General features: G+C 40.0%; 1 protein-coding gene across 1 annotated transcript in view; it reads left to right on the top strand.

Moving 5' to 3' along the window:
* Positions 1-15,794, top strand: part of SLC7A11 (solute carrier family 7 member 11) — a 71,898-nt gene extending 56,104 nt beyond the window's left edge. The window contains exons 7-12 of the mRNA XM_024198548.1: positions 3,440-3,563; positions 4,581-4,684; positions 5,432-5,528; positions 8,558-8,707; positions 10,534-10,711; positions 15,727-15,794. Coding sequence (XP_024054316.1) covers positions 3,440-3,563; positions 4,581-4,684; positions 5,432-5,528; positions 8,558-8,707; positions 10,534-10,711; positions 15,727-15,794 — 721 coding nt within the window. The remainder of the gene's footprint in view (positions 1-3,439; positions 3,564-4,580; positions 4,685-5,431; positions 5,529-8,557; positions 8,708-10,533; positions 10,712-15,726) is intronic.
* The last annotated feature ends 1,151 nt before the right edge of the window (positions 15,795-16,945 follow it).

The following is a 16,945-nucleotide window of genomic DNA, read 5'->3' as shown; positions in this document are numbered from 1 at the left end:
CCCTTGATCTCTAAATGGCCCCCTCAAGGATTGAACTTGCAACCCTGGGTTTAGCAGGCCAATGCTTAAACCACTGAGCTATCTCTCCCCACCCCACCCTACCCTACCCTACCCTACCCTACCCTTTGTTAAATGCAATGTAAACATATGCCCACTAATATGGAGTATTAATATGGATCCAGAGTATCTGGAGCTAATTTACTTCTCTGAGAATGCTCACTTGCAGTTGTTTCATAACTACAGGTTTTCTTCTGGCATTAGAGCTACTCACATAATAGTGAAAGGATTAATTTATGAGATAGAGGTGAATAAATATATCTTATTGCAGGCTGGGAATTCTCTCTTCAATTTGACCAGTAGAAAAGACTCTTTTAAAGCTCCTACTTAGTATTTTAACATAGTGTTCAGATCTGGCTTGATGTACTATACAATGATTAGGTGACAAAATGCAATTCTGAACTGATGCGTCAATGAGAAATCAACCAGGGCTGGATTACTCATCCCTTAAATCATGAAACTGGATCGGCACTTTTGTCAAAATTTGCCATTGCAAGCAGCCATCTAAAAAGCAGCACTCACGGGTGTTACATGATAATGTATTGCAAACCCCTAAGGGCCTGATCATGTTGGGAGAGAAAAAAGAGGTACAGATGGAGCACTTCGTTTACATAAGAGCACTAAGAACTTAGAGGTCACCAAGCCTCTTATTCTGCTCAAGGCTTTTGGTAACAAAACATGATGATTCCCCATCTTCAGGCAATGTAATGAATGGCACTTGCTGACTATTTTTTTTTTTTTTTTTTTTTGCTATCAGCAGAGTTTAGTGCTACTCAGCATAATGAGCCAGGACTCAGTGTGCTAAATACACTCAGGTTTTAAAGTGCTTTTTACTTCTTTGGTTTTGAACTGCCATTGTATTTTAGAGGACATTATATTGAGATCTGAATTAGAGGCACCTGCAGTGCTAAGGTTCTATAAGGGTTGATAAGTACTCAAGATGAAAAGCAGACAGTTTTAGCTCAGGTAGTTGAAGGTTTTGGCTGCCTGAACTCAAGAAAGTCAGAACAGGAGATTATACCAGCAAGTAGAGGACATATATATTGGTAACAATGCAGTAATTTCATGGCCCAGGCTTTCCCACCAGTACTTGAACTCTGTATTGTGTGCTATCCACTCCGCCACTGTCTCTTGCATTGAGTGACATGTACAACCTGATGGGTTCCCTTTTTCTTTAGTTACCTGAGACTGTGGGCCTCTTCCTGTAATAGCATTGGGCTTATGCAGTGCCACAATGTCCATCATATTGCAATCATTGCTACATGATCCTTTTATCTAATTATCTCTTTAGTTTCTATAGTACTCATCACCATAGTTTCTAATGCAGTTAATATGGGGAACAGTGACACCACCACTTCATTTTTAACATCTCTCATTCCATAACCTCCTTTCAACTTGAAAGCTCTGTAAAGGTATCTGCAACAAGGTGCTCTGCCCCTTTAAGGGCCAGGCGGCCTGGAGCCAGCCAGCCCTTTTTTCAGGCAGACCCCTTTAAGGACAGGCATTTGGACCTGGTAGAAGGGATTCTCAGACCCAGCTGGAAGGGGGTGAGGTAGTTATTAGAGCCAGAAAATGGCTCAGCTGGTGGGAGAGCTGCCAGGAGCTGGGTGGTGATGGTGGTAGTGATAGGAGGAGGAGGAAGTCCCTGGGCCAAGGGAACAGCACCACTTGAAGAATGTTGGTTCCTAGGGTTATGAACCCTCCAAGATTGTCTTGGAGTCTCCAGGAATTAAAGATGAATCTTTAATTAAAGATTATGTCATGTGATGAAACCTTCAGGAATACATCCAACCAAAATTGGCAAACCTAGCAGGCACTGGAGTAGGGGACTCCAGGATGGCTTATAGGAAGACTGGGAATAACTTTTTTGTGTGTTTGTGTTTTGAATAATAAATTAAGCTCTGAGGAAAAGGGCCTGATCTAGACTTTGGGCATGGCCTATATCCTTTGTAGGATATAGGCCAGCAGCCTACAGTGTTAAAGAAGATCCTTATTAAATTCTTATCTAGAAGTGGCAGTGTAGTTTGCAAGAGTTATGACAAAAAACAGCACATCATGGGTCAGTGTGTTGAATCCCAAAGGCGCTTTTTGAGGGAGCTGATTTTATTTCTTCTGGGATATGTGCTAGCAGGTTCTTTGGATCATCCAGAACTCCTGTTCTTCCCTCTTTCCTCCCACAGTTGACTGTGTCCATTGTCTTTCGTACAGAAGATTGCTACATGTAACAATCTTTTGATCCCATCAAAAGCAAAGTGTTTAGCTCAAAACGTTTTGTTTTACCATTTTTGAAACAATGTTTTTTGTTTGTTTTGTTTTTGGTTCAAAACAAATTTTTGTTTCAAAATTTTAAAAAATCAAAATAATCAAAAATGCTTAAAACTGAAATGTTTTGTTTTGAGCCCAATAAGATGCTGATTGGACACAAAACAGTTTTTTTTTCAATTTGCTGAAAATTTAAAGAATATTCCATTTCAGGTTAACCGAAAACAAATTCTTCCCTGATTTTTAGAATTGCCAGTGAACTTAAAAATCTGTTGTCACCTAGCTTTACTCCTGACTGAATCAGCTGAAGGGAATAGCCATGAAGCAGGAGCATCCCCTTCTTAAGGCAATGCGTATCCTGTATCTACCATGCTGCTTCCTGTTAACTTGAATTGATTATTTATTTCTCAAAGCTGAATCCCTTCTTGGTCTGAACCAGAGGAGGTCATTTTAAGGGAGGCAGTGTTATTTACTGAGTAGAGTACTGGGCTGGGATTCAGGAGACCTAGTTTCTATTCCCAGCTCAGCCACTGGCATGCTTGGGTGACCTTGGACATGTCATTTTGCCTCTGCGCCCCAGTTTCCCTTTATTTAAAAAAAAGGATAATGACACTGGCTCCTTTAAGAGCTTCTGATCAAAAGTGTCATATAATACAAAGCTCTTATTATTATTTATTAACATGTTGTTCTTCCTCTTCCTCCCATATTGATAAAATAGCAAGGTTTTATATGCTTATTGCTGCTATTTCTGAGGCAAACTCAATCTTCAGTTATCTCCATAAATTCCAGTCCTCAGTGTGAATGTCAGTTGGCACATGGTAGAGCTTTTTGAGGGCACTGTTGCATATGCCTGACTGAGGGGCAGAATATACCTGACTATGTATTATTTGAATAGCTGACTCAAATTAGAGACATGGAATGTAAATTTCTTCTTTTTTTTTTTACCTGTAGCTTCTAGTTATAATTTTTTAGATCATCAACTGCTCATCTGTTCATGCCAGTCATAGATCTAGGGATACAAAGGACAAAGACCAAATGGCTTTTTCTCATGTTCTTCTTTGCTTCATTTTCAGGGAATGACTAGCAGATTGCAACTAATGAGCTTCTTTGTGTATTCCAGAAACATACCGCTCGCAATATGCGTTTCAATGGTTATTGTCACAGTTGGCTATGTGTTAACAAATGTGGCTTATTTCACTACAATCAGCCCTGAGGAACTGCTAAATTCAAAGGCCGTGGCAGTGGTAAGTTATGGAGGAAAAATACAAATGTATAGATCTGGCTACAGTTAAAGTGGATCTGCTGTTGTTAAAGTTGGTCATTTCCCCCTGAAAATAAGAATAAAAAAAATGGGAAACTTACAATGAAGCTACACAAAAAAACCCTTATAAGGCCCCAAGTTAGCAAAGCACTTTAAACATGGGCTTAAGTCTCATTGCCTTTTACTGGATTCCTTATTGATGCATAGGGATGAATTTAAACTTATGCATAGCATTAGACCATCCCTATTCAGCTGACTTTTTAGAGTTGCTGGGACTTAAGTGCATGCTTAAGTACGTGTTTAAGTGTTTTGCTAAACTGTGGTGGTGTCAATTATTTTTGTGGCATCTGTCTTGCAATAAACAAGTGTAAATCCACATATCAATATTGATACAACTAAGGGTTTTTTCAATAGGAGAATCTGAACACCCTGTTTTCAAGTGACTAATTCTGTAACATATAAAATCTAGCAGCAGAATATTTTGTGGGACCACAGAAAATCAAGGGCAGCACCTGTGTACGCCTTCACACCATGAGGATAAGAAACAAAACTCTTATGGTAATGACCTAGGAGAGTGAGATGTGACTGGGTGTATAGACTGTAGGATGACAGAAGCTCAGTATGGTGATCATTGTACAAAATATTATGAATGTTTGTATATGTATGACGAATGTGGATTAGACAGATTCTCCTTCATAGAATGTAAATGAATAGTCAACAGCTGACGGTATTTAAAACAAATATATAGGGGCAGATTCTACCCCTCTTCCATGAAGTAGTACCTTAACTGATAAGTAGCCACACTGAAATAAGGCTCTGCTGTCTGAATAAAGTGCTACCTACTGAGTATGAGTGGGAGACTCTTGCCCACAGTAAGTTGGATCCCACTAGTGAAGAGAAAATGACAAATGTGCAGTACAATGTCACAGAAAGTTATAGAATGGGATCTTGTAGAAACTCTTATTTTTTTCTGTTAATTCATGTTGCTCTCTTTTACTAGACCTTTGCTGAACGATTAATGGGAAATTTTTCATTAGCCGTTCCAATATTTGTTGCCCTTTCCTGCTTTGGCTCTATGAATGGTGGCATCTTTGCAGTTTCCAGGTGAGAAGATCCAGGAATTATTGGAGTGGGTGGGGGAGTTGGGTAAGAACATAAGAATGGCCATATTGGGTCAGACCAAAGGTCCATCTAGCCCAGTTTCCTGTCTTCCAACAGTGGCCAATTGCCAGGTACCCCAGAGAGAATGAACAGAACAGGTAATCATCAAGTGATCCATCCCGTCGCCCATTCCCAGCTTCTGGCAAACAGAGGCTAGGGAAACCATCCCTGCCCATCCTGGCTAATAGCCATTGATGGACCTATCCTCCATGAACTTATCTAGTTCTTTTTTGAACTAGTTAAGGAATGACTCAAAACCAAGGAGGACAAATGAAACCAGGTTTAATTCCTTTAAATATCAGGACAGGTTGACTGCAATAGTCTTTATGACTTTTGTCATGTTTGGCATTACTATCACATTGCTAAAACCCTGTGAATTGCTTTAAAAAAATCCCTTTTAATGTAATACCTAATGGATTGATGCTTTATTTCTATGAGATACTGTAAATGTGGGAAAACACTAATATTAACTTCTTGTAAAGACTGATTGGGATGGGAAATGGTTAAAAGTCTTTTGCTTTGGTTTCTGAGTATCGGCTTCTGACATCTTTTAAAATCTGAATGTCTTCAATAAAAATAAGTAGAGCTGCTGAGGATAACTTTGAATGTGTTCTGCATCTCTAGTGAGCTGCTTTGACTTTTCTTTATAATGAGTGTATTTAAAGTCTGTCTGCATTTACTTCCCACCAGGATGTTCTACGTTGCATCCCGTGAGGGTCACCTTCCAGAAATTCTCTCCATGATTCATGTCCGCAAGCACACTCCTCTGCCAGCTGTCATTGTTTTGGTAAATCATATAAACAAATGTTCCTGCACAAGATTGTGTATTACAGGCTTGCACGGGAGGATTCAAGCAGAACTTGGGCACTGCTGGAGTCTCATTTATTTATTTATTTATATTTTGGGGTTTGGTGAGGGGCAGAGGAATGTAGGCACTGAAGTGATCTATTCTAGTGCCTCCTCCTCTGTGTTTCTGATGGTAGCACTTAAGTCTCAGAGGCTGCTACCTAAATCCTGTCTCATTACAATTTATTTCTAAGGATTTGGAAGGTTGAAAGAAAGTGATTAGTTGGGCCCCTTTCAGTGACATGAATTCTCATAGAAAAGGAAGTAGAGAAATAAAACTCAAATTCACTTAATTGGAAGCGTAGCTAAACAGTAGTGTCTGAGAGCACCCTAATGTGAAAAATGCAAACAATGATACACAAAGGTAATGTAGGAGAGGGGAGCCCTGAGTAGTGCAGTGATTGCTTTTTAATCTTTGTGAGAACGTGTCTGAAAAGGTGGGTAACAGAAACAATTGTGAAAGGGCTATGAGAAGAACGGAAAAGCACAAGGTAGTATAGTGATGGGCCAGTTACCAATTCCTAAGACAGACTCACAGCTAAACATTGCCTCTGTGTTCATATTGAAGACTAATTTATACAGTAAAGCATTAGGAAAAAAGAAGAGCAGTAACTCAGGCCCTAATTTTCAAACTCAGTTGCCTAATGTTATATCTGTAAATACATTTCCATTTAGGGCTCAATCTTCTGTGGGGATTGTGGGGATTCAGCACCTCTCAGCATCAGGCCCTGAGGAACCAATGGCCCTGCTTCAGATGGCTTGACCCTTGTATGCATGTGCAGTCCCACTGACATGAGTGGGGCTCCATGTTGGTGTAGGGAGTCTGCTGATCCAATCAGATTGCAGGATTTGGACCTAAATCAACACTTACAATAGGTGCCTAAATACTCACTTTGGATGTGCACATATCAGTTTAAGGGTCTGTCTACACTGCAGTGAGACACAGGTGTGGTTATAGCATGTGGTGACATACCCAAGCTAACTTTAGTCTAGCTAGCACAAGTGCTAATAGCAATGGAGCTCAGCAGGATGGGCTAGCTACCTGATTACAAGCCCGCTAGCGAGGCTGGATACATATTATGCTGGCTCCCATGCTGCCACTGTTATTGGTACCTGCGCTAGCGAGATTAAAGCTAGCTCAGGTATGTCTCCATGTGCTGCACTCACACATCCAATTGCAGTGTAGCCATACACTAAATGTTTAATTTTCAATTTGTTCATCTAAATTTAGGTGCCCAAGTTTGAAAATTGGATTCCCTAATTGGAGGTGGGGCGGGGGGGGGAGGGGGGCAGAATGTTTTAATGTATTTGTTTTACCCTGCAATATTCCATTTGTTTTGCTTTATATTTTACTGAATCTTTTGTGACTTACATTTCTATTTAGCACATGGCACAGTGCAGCTTTCCTGAGTTCACTTTTATTGTGCTAGTAGCAGTTACACACGCTACTTTTCCTTCTAGAAGCAGCATGCTTCTATATGAAGATGGTTTTTATGCAGTCTTTCCTATTGCTCATGCCATCTTAGATATAAGTGCAGTTGTTACGAAGATATTTTCTGCCCTGACCCTTAGCGTCTCTGCATTTTCCTGTTGTGTGTTATGCAGAGGGCTGAGCTTGTTTATGGGAGAGGAGGAAAGTGAGCACATTCAATGCTCAACGCTCAGAACACAAAGTGAAGAAAGGAAGATATTGCTTATTACATGCCTGCTTATTTGTGGCTAGATGTGCATATAACAAGCCTAAGTAACCATGTGATCCTATTTGTAGCCTTTTTTGTGTCTTACCCCTATTTCTCTCCTCCACCATTGGTTGCCCTGCGTTGCAGCATCATGCTTAAAGTTAGATTTTAAGGGGGCAGGGTCTATGGGTGAAATCCTGGCCCCATTGAAGTCAAAGGCCAAATTCCCATTGATTTCAGTGGGGTGAGGATTTTATCCTGTATCTTTTGTTTGTAAAAAACTAGCACATTTGGGGCACTGTGGAAATCAAAATGGACTGGAAGTCAAAGGGGGTGCTCAGTGGGGTAAGCCCCGTGTTTGAAATATTTACACTCCCTGTCCAAATCCCAGATAGGTCTTTATTGCCAAAAATCTATGAGTGTTGTTTTGTTTTTCAGTGGAAAAAACTAACACAAGATAATTATCTCACTGTAAAATCCTAGTGGAGACAAGGTAGAGGTAATTTTTATCACAATTTAGCTAGGCAAGGCCAGCCCTGCATGCCCCCACCTCCCACCCAGGGTTGACCTTGCCTTGCTACATCTCAGTAAAAACTACACAGCCTGTCTCCACTAGGATTTTTCACTTTTTTTTGTTTGGCAGTGAACACATAGCCTATAGCAAGGTTGACCTAGCCCTTCATTCCAAAAAGTACAAATTGGCTGTGCCTTTTGAATTAGACCATAAAAACTGAGAGCTGGTTTTCACTAGACATTCTTACCTTACGTTATTGTGATACTTAACATGCTTGTAAAAGCGAGTGTGGACAATCCCCAGCCATTTGATCCAGGCTATAAATGTTTATTCTTTAACTAGGCTGATCCCTCTGATTTAAAAAAAAAAAGTTTGTAGTCCAGAACAAATGTGTGTGGAGTTTCCACACTAGTCTTTACAAATATGTTAGGAACTGCAAGTTTAATTGACTGCCAAAGTGCAAAAGTCTAGTTTAGACATAACCTGAGTTCCTGTGTGCTCTGTGTAGACATTAAAGATCTCAGGGCACTTCTCATAAGGGTAGGGGTTTGTCCTGGCGTTAACCGAAATTTCCCCTTCCCCTGCTGTGTACATCCCTTCTGTGTGACAATTAGCTGCTGTTCTCCACTCCAGAGGTGGTTGCATTTCAGAGGTGCAGTATGTGTGTAATTTGTGATTGGTTATGGGACGAAAGTCATACTATAAATACATGATGATGATATAAATAAAAGAAGTTGGTGCATTAAGTCTCTCTTATGCTCTGAATTTCTTTTGCAGCACCCTCTAACAATGATAATGCTCTTCACTGGGGATCTGTACAGCCTCCTGAACTTCCTCAGTTTTGCCAGGTGGCTTTTTATTGGACTGGTAGTTATTGGGCTGATTTATCTCAGATATAAACGTCCTGATATGCCTCGTCCTTTCAAGGTAACTTCAGCAATCTGACTGTTTTTACATAAGTCTCTCTCCCTGTACTTAACCCTCCCCTAGTCCACAGCCTGATGATAAGGGAACAGATATTCTGGAGTAAAATGTTAACTGCTTGCAGGCAACCGATGTTAACAGAACTGATTCTTTTACTGTAGTTTAAATGTTTAACTTTAGAATTCCCAGCTTGTTTTTCTACAAGATCTCTGATGAAGAGCAAAAATATTTATCTAGCCACGTTTCTCTGCAGAGAAGGAGAAGTCTTTCTTGTTCACTGTTGATGGGGTTTGGGGAGAAGCAGTTGTGTATATATATATTTAGGTTCATGTGTGAAAGTGAAGGTGTTTGATCAATTTTGCTCACACTCACACCGTGTTGAGGAAGTAAGCTAGTAGGTTCTGACTGGTCTGTAATCTAACAAACTATGTGAAGATGCCTCCTAATTGTACACAACTGTGTATCTTTCAAACTGCCAGTATTTGGGGGGCATTGCAGCTGGGCCTCAATCTGGCCTCTGTTTTGCAGGCCCAAACAACGTCATTCACATTTTTGCAACCAGAAATGTCAGGAACAAAAACTGGTAGTTAGACATCAAGGGGGTATTTTTTTTATTTTTATTTTCCTAATCTCTCTGCAGAGCCTTATTTGGCATTAATCACCAATTTCAGGTACAAACAGGTCATTAGATATTAAGTGACTGAGATTTGTGCCCACAATTTCACACAGTTATTTTTGATCACTAAATTGCACCCAGAAAAATTGCTCAAAATCTGGCCTAGTAATTATTCAGCCTTGATTCTGCCACCCTTATTTATATTAAGTAGTACCTTACTATGTGAATATTCCCAGTGAGGTTACTTGTATAGCAAGATAGTACTTAGCATGAGTAAGAGTAGCAAAAATCTATCCATATTTAAATATGGGGAAGAAACTTAACTTAGAAAATAATTTGCTTTGTTGCATTCTTTTAGGCATATAAATGAAGGGCAGCAGCTTAGCACATTTCTCTGTGATTTCTTTTTTACAACACTTTGACAGGGTACAATAGAGAATTGGTAATGTCTAAAGGCAAGAGGATCATCTCTTGAGAATTTTCCATTACACCAGGCATCTAGTTAGCAGCACCATCAGGCACCTCCTTCAAAGAGGTGAAAAGACAGTTTACATCATCACCCTCAAAAGTTGAGAGAATTAATTGCTATTTTTTCTGTTTTCAGAATGACACTGATAAGATAATCAGTCATGCTGTCAGAAGCACAATACTTCTTCAGTACCTGTCAGTTACCTAATGCTATCAAATATATTTTATCTGTGGTCAAATGACAATTAACTTGTGCTCCTCCAGCCACATTTTGTTTTGTACCTTAGGATGGATATCAGTATGTACTTAATGATTTTAAAAGGCAGCTGGCGACTTGAGTGCTTTGCTTTATTTTAAAATAGAGTGTAATAGGTAATTATCAAAGAGGAAATCTTTACTATAGTTAGTGCTGCTTGTCTAATAGAGGACTAGAGAAAGGACTTTTGTAATGTAGCATATTTACAACCCTTACATTTTAAAGGATGTAAAGTGCTGTGGTGTTTTAGTGTGTAATTAAGAGACTGCTGTAGAACTTACTGCATAACACTGTATTTAATTTATATTCTTTAGTTACTCACATTTCAAAGGCATGTTCCAAAACACCAGTATTTCTGCAGAACCATAGTGTGCTGCTGTGTTTTATCCAATTTACATTTCATGGAACATTAAATACCAGTGTCATTCGATAACCAAGGTCAGTGGAAAGTAATAACTTTTTTTTTTTTTTTTTTGGCCTGTGTTTCAGGTGCCGCTATTTATTCCAGCTTTGTTTTCCTTCACCTGCCTCTTCATGGTTGCACTGTCACTTTACTCTGATCCTGTGAATACAGGAATAGGCTTTGCAATAACCCTGACTGGTGTCCCCGCCTACTACCTCTTTATCATATGGGACAAGAAGCCAAGATGGTTCAGAAGGCTCTTAGGTAAGTCCACATTAATGTGGGACTCTTCCCTCTCTCTCTGAACTTCTCAGTCAATCCCTGTAATGGGGTTTCCATTTCCAAAACACTCTCTCATAGCATGGGGTGGCCCTCATCACCGTGCCTCAGTTCCCCCTTGTTAATACTTCTCAAAAACTCCACAGCCCAGTTTAGCTGCTGCAGTGATTTGGCCCTGCAGCTAAGTAATTAACAAAAATGCCGCCCCTTCCAGGCTATACAAATACAAACATAAACACAAAGCCAGAGTCGTCGTGCCAATTTCAAACTGTGCCCAGCCCCTTCTTTCTTAGGGTCTGGTCCAATTTTAATAACTCATACAATTTGACACACCTCAACCTTCAGCTCTTCCCAAGCTCTTTCCCGTTTTCTCCCTCTTAGTCCCTCTAATAAGCAGCAACTCCCAAGACTTGTTTCTTTTCTGGAGGCCTCCCTTCTCTTTCCATCTCCCCTCTGGCATCTGACTATCCAGGCTTCTCCCTTATCTATTCCAGAGGCCTGATTGAGTCATATGACCCATTTTCCCCTGGGGTGGCAAGTTAAGCATGTCACAGATCGAGCTGAGACCCAACTCCCCTTAAAGGGTCAGACACATGGTGATAATCCCCAAACTGGAAAGTCCTTTTAATTCTTGTCACCACTCTGTTCCAGGGACAGCAGAGGCACTTGCTTTTCACTCAAATGCTGTAACCATTGTTCCACCAGTTAAACTAAACTCCAGCTAATTAAATGGCCATGTCTGCAGCAAACTCATTCTTTAAACCAATCGGACAGCAAGCATTTTTTAAACACGACATTTCAGATTACTGAACCCCTGTGCACCCGCTACACAGGTATCTGATCCCAGTTAAGTTACTGACCTTCTTCCTACAGTCATTTGCCTGTTCTAATAGATTAAATGTTTCCTTGAGAGGACAACAGCTTCTGACAACTAAAACATTGTCCTGAACGTAGGCCTGATTCTGCACTTGCTACTCAAACCAAACACCTATGGGCCGCCGTAGGACTTTGTTTCAAGTAAGGCATGCTGGAATCAAATCCTTCATTAAAACGGATCCTAGATGGTGACGTGATTCTTAATGGCTATTAAAAAGCAAAGTTATGAGATAAAATGCTCTATATTTGACATATTGTCATAATGGTTGTTTACATCTTTTCTGTGAATGACTTCCAACATATTTTCCTGAAGTAAATTAGCTGTAATTTTTTTTACATCTGAATTTAATTGATGAAAATTGTTTATATACTATTTATGGAATTTTTTTCAAAAACTTGTGAAACTTTTGATGTGTTAGAGAAGAGCTGTCTGAAGTTCTTTTGATTAGAGAGAAAAAACAGTACAGTTAATTTAAAAAAAAAGCTGCCCCACTTCTTTTTATTTTTGTTACTCAGCCCTTTTTTTGTGTAGTTATATCATGAGACAGTTTTCAGTGCAGACAGAAATATAGGCAAGATCTCCTAAGAGATCTGAGAAATGGTGGGTAATTTGTTAAACAAAACTGGGTGAAAAGCTTGCCTTATGCTGCAGACACTTTGTGAAAGCTAGAGATTTCAATAGAAGTTGGCTTTCCCACTACAGTTTATTAAAATAAAAAATCAAGGGCTCTCCCCAGCTCCACACCACTGGGCTTTACTGGACCTTTAAAATGAGCTTGTCCTAATAAAGTAGCACAAGAGCCTTGTGTGCATGCAGCATGTACTTCTGCCAATGCCAGGCGAGTTTGTGCCTCCCAGCAGCAATTAACCAGCCCTATTCTGAGTAGGAGATGTCCACATTAGTTTATGATTTCTCTGGCTTGACATTTCGGAACTAGAAAATATTTTCTTAATAAACCAACAATATTTGTTTGCATTTTCTGGTGAGAAGCTCTGAGGATTTGCAACATAGTTACTTGAAACTCTGTGGCCACAGGATGCCAGTGTTGAACTACATTACTCAGGTGAAAGGAAAATATTCTCTTTAAGGGAGATTGGATATACATTAAGCCTTTTCTACTAGCTGTGACAGTGTGGCTGATTCTTCTAGCCCTTTGGAGAACACCGGATCCTCATGCAGGAAATCAAGCCAGATGCCTGTGTAACACATACAGACACACAGTGCTGGCTCAGAGGGGAAAGCAGCAGACACCTGTCAATATGGGGGAAACAGCTTGTTCAGTTTCCCTGTGTTATTCCTATAGTAACAATAGTAGTTAGAGAAAACTGATGCTGACAGTTTTGAGGTGGGGAGGAGGTGATAACCCACTCATTAAATAAACAGCTTTGTTTCAGAGTAGGCAGTGAGAAATATCCCTGGAGTCATTTTTTAAAAATTATATTACTTTGTAGGAGTTGATACTGCTGCACTGTAGAGACCAAAGAGCATTTTTCACATGTACTATTTCAGGATAAGTCTATTTAGGATGCTTCTCTGAGATCTGAATAATGTATTTAGCTGATCTCCCACAGAGACTGCAACATGAGCATTCATCTTACTTATCAAGTTACCATATTTCATAAAAATAACTTCACTTACTGTGAAGTTAATATGCCCGGCCAATGCAGGTAGCCAGAGAGATGTTTGAGTTCACCCCCTCCCACCTCTCTCTCTCACTCACTCCGAAATGGCTTTTAATCTTGCACCAGGCAGTTAATATTTCACTAGTATTAGACACCTGTGAGACATAGTTTTACCCATTGTGCTTGGGCAAATCATATTTGCACCTGGCTGTTTTCTCACCTTTTACAGAATTAACCTGAAACCAAAGATCCAAGAAAAGGGGCACCTACAAAAGTAGATCAATAATGAAAAGAATGTAACAGAGATCAGAGGTGGACCTGAGCCAAAACACATGAATTTGGGAATGTTTGTTACACAGCCCTAAATCTGGATCCAATGTTTACCAGTGCCCTGTCTCTTTGGCCTGGTCTACACTACGGGATTAATTCTGATTTAGCAGCGTTAATTCGAATTAACCCTTCACCCATCCACACTACAGAGCCATTTAGTTCGAATTAAAGGGCGCTTTAAATCGATTTCTGTACTCCACCTCGACGAGCGGAGTAGCGCCAAAATCGATTTTGTTAATTCGAATTAGGGTTAGTGTGGCCGCACACCACCGAATTAATGTGGTTAAAATAAATGGGGTAGTGTGGCCGCACACCACCGAATTAATGTGGTTAAAAACCGAATTAATGTGCTTAGTGTGGCCGCGCACAATCGAATTTATACAACCTGTTTCCCAAATTCGAATTATCTAAATTCGGATTAATCCCGTAGTGTAGACATACCCTTTATAATGGGCTGAGCATCCCCCAACCTTTGAGGAGTTTAAAATTCAGCAATGGCTCTGAATGTTGAGGGCTGAGCCCATATCAGGGTAGAGATATGCTGTACATATAAAATCCATCCATTTCTTTAACTGCTATTTCCAGACATCAGAGGGTGCCACTTGCCCATTCAAGGTGTAGCATGATATGTTCAGTGCCGCTCTCCTTGTTGAGTTAATGAGGTTGGGCTCCACAAGAATTCATCTCCGCTTTATGCTAGAGAGCAGCAGCAGGTCCCTTGTCCTGTCGTCTACATGTCCAGTAAATCACTGCTTTTACTGAGAGGTTTCTTTTCCATTCCCAGCCTTTACCCTGTGGTTATAGATAACAACTCCGAGCTCCTATGAAGGAGGTCCAGATGCCAATGAGCCTGACTTTCATTTATGCTGAGTGTCCTTTAAACTGCCCTGGAAGCATAAAAAGGGCTTTACAATGGATACAAATATAACTTGTGGTGCCAGAGTGGTATAAAGAGGGTCTTAGTGTAAATGAGAATCAGGCCCAATACACCGCTACCTCGATATAACGTGACCCGATATAAAACTAATTCAGATATAACGCGGTAAAGCAGTGCTCCGGGAGGGGGGGCGGGGGGCGGGGCTGCGCACTCCGGTGGCTCAAAGCAAGTTCAATATAATGCGGTTTCACCTATAATGCGGTAAGATTTTTTGGTGTTATATCGAGGTAGAGGTGTATCTCTAGCCACTGCTGCTTAAAGCACACAAGTACCATGGGTGTTTCAGTGCTTGCAGTTTCTCACTTCCATAATCCAGACTACAACGCAAAGTATTTCTTCAGAAAAAACTCCTCACCTTAAATATTGTATTCAACCTCCGCCCCCCAAATAGAAGGGCAGAGAAGAAGAGCCATATATAGAGAGATTCTCCATTGTCTTGCACCCTGTGTCATTTACCAATGCAGGGTGAGTATAAAACACTAACAAGTCAGAATGGTAGTGTTTTACCCCCCATATTGCCCTCACTTTGCACTGGTGTAAATGACTACACAAGGTGCTGGGCAGTGGAGAATCAGGCCCTTGAGTGGCAAGGATGCCTTTTAGTTTAAGGTGAACTTTGAAGAAGAAGTGAATCTTTCCTAGGTATTCAATATTTATATGATTGGTGCCCACATATGAATCAACAGTGTAAACAGGCAAACCATTCAAAGGACAAATCCCACTAATCCCTGACTCTTCTCTTTAATAATAGCAAAGGTCACAAAGAAGAATATGAAATTGTTTCTAACTTGTAACATGTTTAAACCAGTACAGAGGCATTACATGCACATATTTAATACAGTTTATTTTGATCAAGCGGATTCTGACACAGAATATGGGTGCCTCATTCAGCATATTTGGGCCTTTATTGCAACATTAACATTGTTTGTTTGTGTTGAGCTGAACAACTGTGTAGAGAATTAACTCTCTAGAGGTAATGTCTAAATAGAAGTCTCTCCAACAAATAAGAACCCTTCTATACCTAGTAATTGTCCCTTTTTGGAACAGAGCTGAGCAAAATGTGGTTAGAAAGGGAACACAGTTGTAGGGCTCTTTAAATGAGACATTTTATGATGCTATGGTACATCTAAATACTTATGAACACATATCATTGGCGAGTTGAACAGCTCTTCTAGGAAAATCTTCCTTGATTGCTTCCCACATATCTCCAGTTTCTTTAATTTTCTCTTTGCAGACAGGGTAACTGAAACATTGCAAATCATCCTGGAAGTTGTCCCCTCGGATGATGGCTTGAAATCGTGATCACTTACATCCTAAAGAAGCAGGTGTTGCCTGAGCCTCCCATTTCAGCTTGGGTCATTGGGGTGGGGAGGTTTTTTCCCCTCCCTGGAAGTTCAGAGAATTACAAGAGCAAGTCACAGTTAAAATGAAGCCTGAAAAAGAATTGGTTACTAGAGCTGTAATTTTTTTTTTACATTCTCAAACTTTTGTACAAGGAGTTGGTATGTAGAAAGTACATCTGCTCTGTGCTGTAAAATAACAGAAGCCACAGACCATCTCATCTCTCTGGGAGAGTGGGGACAAGTAGAAAAAAAATGAAAAATCTCATTTTGTAGCAAATCTTAGGTTCTTCAAATTGGGGATTTTACTGCATTGTCAATGAACATTTGTTCCAGAAATGTTTTTGTAATCAGATATACTGTGAACAGTGTATCCTGCACCCTGCTCATGAAGAACCTAGCCTTCACTGAAGAGAAGGGCAAGGTAAAGCTCCTTAGCTAAAAGTTTGGGTCAACATTGTTCTCTCTCTCCCTCCATTCTTCACCCATATCTTACTTCTCTTGTCTCAACTGAAGCAGCACATCAGTTCCCCACATACAAACAGGGTGACTTCACCCACTTTTGTGGTGGCCTAGTAGGACTGCTAAATTTCCTGCATTTTTTTCAATAGAGTAATTGAAAATAGATTCTGATATTTAATATTGATTTTCTGCTAAAGGGGAGGCAAATTTTAGGTTTGAGGCATAATTTGATGCATTTGAAACGTTTCGACTGGTTCTGCCAGTATTCCATAGTATATGTATAAGAAATCTCTCAGTCCAGTAAATGCTTTCAAATCAGTCGAGACATTTAAAATTCAACCACTGAACATATATGGATATTTGTAGTCCAGGAAAATGTGGCTCTGCAGTCCTCATTTAGGCAAAGCTCCCATTAAAGTCAATAACAGTTGGTTAACAGATGTGATTGGAAGTACCACCAGTTATGAAATCAATGGGAATTTTGTCCAAGGAAGGACAGCTGTTCTGGGATAAGCATAATAAATGAAAGATGAATTAGAGAAGTTTTGGAATGTTGAATTGGATATGTACACAAACTGCGGGATGTTTTCTTAAACACATACTGAGTTCTTATGCCTTGAAATCTCAGCAAACGATGTTCTCCTACAAAAC

Source organism: Terrapene carolina, unplaced genomic scaffold, assembly GCF_002925995.2.
Source record: "Terrapene carolina triunguis isolate 2854851 unplaced genomic scaffold, T_m_triunguis-2.0 Scaffold66, whole genome shotgun sequence".
In the NCBI taxonomy this organism is placed as follows: Eukaryota; Metazoa; Chordata; order Testudines; family Emydidae; genus Terrapene; species Terrapene triunguis.
The sequence above is the reverse complement of the archived record's forward strand: the minus strand, read 5'-3'. Positions and strand labels throughout refer to the sequence as shown.